At 55.2% G+C, this 4994-nt stretch overlaps 1 protein-coding gene across 1 annotated transcript; it reads left to right on the forward strand.

The window, feature by feature from the left end:
• Positions 1–906: 906 nt before the first annotated feature.
• Positions 907–4689, forward strand: nexmifb (neurite extension and migration factor b; the record flags this gene model as incomplete). Its single annotated transcript, XM_080841040.1, has 1 exon — positions 907–4689. The coding sequence occupies one exon, from the start codon at positions 907–909 to the stop codon at positions 4687–4689; it is 3783 nt and encodes a 1260-aa protein (XP_080697166.1).
• Between the last annotated feature and the right edge of the window lie 305 nt (positions 4690–4994).

A 4994-nucleotide genomic window follows, 5' to 3' on the forward strand; every position in this document is an offset into this window, starting at 1 on the left:
GTGTGTGTGTGTGTGTGTGTATGTGTGTGTGTGTGTATATGTGTGTGAATGCCTGGTACCTGCCTCAGTTGCAGCAGGCTAATTATGCAAAGCAAACACCAGCTTCGCCTTCCATAACCTGGCTTCCATCTTTTTAATTTTCCCTTTCTCATTATACCTTCCCCCCCCCCCTCTCCCCCCCCCCCATCCCCCTCTGCCTCTGTCTCCCCCCTCCTCTTCCTGCACCCACAGCTGACAACATTAAATAATTAGTCAATATTAGCAAGGAAGAAAAAGGAAGCAGGCGTGGAAATCCAAAGGGAAGAGCCATTATTTGCACAGTTGTGGGGTGTATAGATAAATTATAAGAGGGAGGATATAACACTGCATTTAAATGACTTTCGATAACCGTAAAAATGGGGGATGGCTGGTTTATTGGTTGGATGATTTTTGTTGGTGGGAATTGTGAAGTGGGTGGGTAGGTGGGCGGGTGCATCTGTCCCCTTCTGACATTGTGTGTGTGTGTTTGTTTGTTGTGCTCTGTGTAGGATCACGTGAGCAGGACGCCAGTCGGAAACCTTGGGGAGCTGATGCTGAAGCCGTTGCCTTGGACGCTGCTGCTGCCACAGATGCCACACTTCTCTCGTCCTCCTCGGCTGTCCCTCTGAGTGCCGCTCACCGTGGACTGACTGGACCCTGACCGCCGCAGACCGCCCCTGGAAGCTGCTGAACACCACAGCACCTCCGGTCCACACCGCCAGCGAGCCCGGTCCATGTGTCCCCGGCCCATGCCCTCTCGTCCGCCGTCTTCTCTTGCGTCTCTGAGGCTGTGGTGATTCCGTGGTGCTATCCAGAGGACAGCTGCCAATCCCCTACCTCCCCCCCCTAATCCAGCCCCCCACCCCACCACCACCACCAGTCCCTGCCATGGAGCCAGCAGAAGCCGTATCAGTCGTGGGGGAGGACTGCCTCCTTCCCCAGAGGCGCTCCGACCTGGGCTGCTTCATCGAGACGAAGGACGACATCACCCCCTCTGACTCTGAGCCCTGCCAGGGTGAGTTCGATACCTGCCCCATAACAGACATCGGCATGCAGTGCATGAGCAGTGGAGAGACGGGGGGCTTTGGGGAACCGCTGCTCTCAGACCAGCTGCTGAGTTTCCCCTTGCCCAAACCTATATCTGCCGATAAAAAGGCTGGGGACAGGACGACGGACAGTGACACGGACGACCCGGCAACCAAAAACCTGTATGATGGTCTGCTCCTTGACAAGTGCAGCGGGGAAGAAGTGCTTCTCGCCAACACGACCCAGGATTGGGGCTACATCGAGTCCTTCATCAGCGAGAGCAAGATGGAGCTGCTAGACTTGTGCTCCAAGAATGATCTGTCTGTGAACCTCTTCTCAGAGGATGACGTGGATAACTACATGTTTGACGATGACGACGACGATTCCACACTGAGCAGCGACGTGTGCTCTCTTAAGATCCGCTACGAGTCCTTCCAGGACAACATGAGGGAGAAGACCAACGTGCTTCAGGAGGAGACTCAGTTCAACTTCTTCCCCAGCGTGCTCGTCAATTGCCCCAAGAAAGAGGACGGCACAGCAAGGAGGGGTACGAAGGAGCTCCCCCATAGGCCCGGGGAGGAGGAGGAAGAGGAGGAAGAGGAAGACCTTAGCTTGTCAGATGAGGGTGTAGGTAAAACAGAGAGATGTAACAGCCCTGGAGAGGGATGCTCCCCCGACTACAGCCCCAAAATTGATTACTTCATGGACTCCAGCAACTCAGCTGAGGATTCGGGAGATTACAGTGACGACAGCTCCTGCACCGGTTCCTCAGTGGAGGCATTCCCAGATGGAAAACCCAAGCGGCCGCTGTCACGGAAGGGCGGTGGATCGTCAAATCACCTGAACTATGGGCTCAGGGCCAAGAGAAAAGTGCGATACAGCGAGGACTACCTGTACGACGTGGACTCCATCGAGAGCGAAAGGAACACTGAAAAGCGTGACAAGCAGGTGGCTGGTCAAAAAGAGGAACGGGACGACGACTGGTGCCCAAAAAAGAGACGGAAGTCCTCTCGCAAAGAACCGCCAGTCATAATCAAGTACATCATTATCAACAGGTTTAAGGGAGAGAAGCACATGTCTGTTAAGCTGTTCAAAACTGATCCAACAGTCACAACTGTGAGCTTAGACACAGAAGCAATGAGCAAATATGAAAAGCTGGCTCCTCTGAAGCTTTTCTGGCAGGAGCAACAGAGGGAGAGAGAGGAGCAGCTAAAGCTGACTCTCAGAGATAAACCCAATTTCCATCCAAATGGTCGCCACCGACCCTTTAGTTCCAGTCCCCCGAAGAGGAAATACAAGTTTGCAAACAGATTTAGGATTCAGAGGATTCAAACTGTGGAGCAATCTCCCACGAGGCAGGGTTCCTCAGCCTCTGCAAGCGAAGAGTGCAGTGGCACTACAGACGGCACTGTGCCCGCAGGAAGCCCATTACCGCTTTTGGCGCCAGGCCGCACGGGCGCATTTGACGCCGGTGACATCACACACGGTGCCACGCCAAAGAGCCGATCCCAGCAGAGAGAGGAGAAGAGGATTGGCAACAAAATCGGGAGGATCCGCAAATTCAAAAGTGAGGCCAGGCTGCGTAGCAAGAAATTGCAGGGCACGGCGCAAGCGGATGAGGGGAGCGTGACGAGCTCGGCTCCTCTGCAGCAGGCCTCAGACTCCTCCTCTGCAGGCCTGGAGGGAGCAGAGTCAACCTCTGTACAGGCCCCTCACAGGCTGGTGGAGAGTCAGTCCGTGGATGCAGGTGAAACATTCGCTTTCACGCCTGACCTCTGCACCCCCACGCCCAACAATCCCACTCCCCCCACCAAGGCAGTGGCTGACGGTGTCCCCGTCATACCCGGGGGATACCTTCAGACGCTCCTCGATGGCTCGGATTCCTCCAGTAGCGCCAGCATCAATTATTTTCCCCAGCAGACGGGCCAGCAGTACCCTGCGCTGGGCCTGTCGGTCGAGGAGAAGCAGTTTGCCTCACTTCAGCTGGCTCAGAGCTGTGTTCTCTCCCCACCCTCCGAGTCGGAGCTGCAGCAGTCGCCTCAGAACTGCACCAACTTTACCCAGATGTGGCACTCACAGCTCTGCCACAACCAGCAGTTCCCACCAGACATCACCCCCATCCTGCCTGAGGACTTTGCAGAGACCCTGCCAGTGCCAGTGTCTGCAGAAGACATGGCTATGACTGGTTACAGCCAGGTGAACCTAGAGGGCGACAGAGTGCTTTATGAAAAGAACTACCTGCCTGAGCAGCCGATGCAGCCAGCAGATGGCGACTTTCAGACATGCCAGGTGCCCTGCGTGGATGGGCAGCTGCAGTTCCAGCGAGGGACTCTCAACACCGACCACGGGCGGCTCACCAGCTTCGACTCGATGGGCTCCCTCTCCGTGGCTTCCAGCAGCTACAGCTCCATGAGCATGAAGTCGTGCGAGAAGGAAGGGGGCGAGGAAGACACCAACGGTGAGACCTTCCTGGCCCACTGCAGCCCGAAGGTGGTGATCCAGCAGAGCGTGGAGGCCCTCACTCCCCTGAGGGAGTCCACTGACCTGTTGGACATCTCCAACTTCACCCCAGACAAGTTCCGGCACACGTCCTTGTCTGAGCTGTCCCCACCTGAAACGCCCAACCTGTCTCCCCAGGTGAAGGGCAGAGAGATGAAGATCGTTGGCGGCAAAGCCCTCAACTACCAGGACGTCAGCGACGACATGACGTGGAACTGTAACATGATGGAGCAGGCTGATCATATGGCTGCAGGCGCATACACTGGTGACAGCCATCAGTTTCAGATGCACGTTTTCAACAACACCAACGGAGCTGGGGGTGGCATAGGGTTGGATGACAAAGTTACAGGTGCAGCCGATTTCAATGCACAGACAGCTGAGGGGGTGGGTTGTGGGGTTGTGAAAGGCACAAAGTCGAAGAAGAGAAACGGGGGCAAACAGGCAGTAGGAGAGGGGGGTAAAAAGGCCCGGGCCCCCAAAGCTGCTAAGGCAGACAAGGGCAAAGTGCCGCGTCAGAACTCACGGTCGTCCAAAAAGCTCAAAGCCCACCTGGAGGAGAAGGCTGGGAAAGGGAAGGCAGGCGCATCAAATCAGGCAGCCGGGGACTGGCCTGGCATGAACTGGCCAGACGGAAGCGGGCATGCCAGCGTTGATGACCAGCGTGAGTTTGAGGAGCCATCCAACATCCTGTCCAACATTGTGTCTGGCATGGCGGAGGTCCAGCGGTTTATGATGGCCTCTATTGAGCCACTGTGGGGGCCCGCATCCAGTGTGTGTGTCACCCCAGATGCCAACAGCCTCAAGCTGAAGACCCTCAAGATCCTGGCTGGCACGACCCCTGACCCCAAGAAGAAAGGAGCTGCGGGGTCCGGGGGCACCAAGGGCAGAAAGGCTGGGGGCAAGGGGGCCAAAAACCAGGCCAAATTTAACCCCTTCTTTCCTCAGCTGGCCCTGGGCTGCAACATGTTCGAGAAGCCCAACCTCTGCATACCCGGCATCAATGGGCCTGCGCACAAAAAGATGTACCGCCACAAAACCAGTGCAAAGTTCCCTCGGGTCGAAAACATTAAGGGAAAGCGAGCAGAACGAGAACGAGAGCCCAGTAAGGACATAGAACTGATGGCCTCTTTTGAAAAACTGAGGTAATATTTTGTAACTAGCTGCTGATGCTCACCCTGCCCTCACTCCTCCCTGCTTTTTGCTCAAACCTTCTCCCCTCTGAATGCAGACTTACCTGCACAGACTCGATAACAGAGTTGCATGGAAAACTACACCACCCACAATTCCCCCTTAAATCCTGTTTTTGTTTGCCCCTGAAAAGGACTCATATCTTGCATGACAAACTATTTGTACTTGCAAACTACCTATTGTGTGCTTGTGTGAAGCTTGACTGAGAATTGACCATGGCTGCTTTTTCTTCTTGCTTTTGCTGTTATTTCCTACCTTTGCTA

This window comes from Sprattus sprattus (assembly GCF_963457725.1).
Source record: "Sprattus sprattus genome assembly, chromosome: 6".
Classification (NCBI taxonomy): Eukaryota; Metazoa; Chordata; class Actinopteri; order Clupeiformes; family Clupeidae; genus Sprattus; species Sprattus sprattus.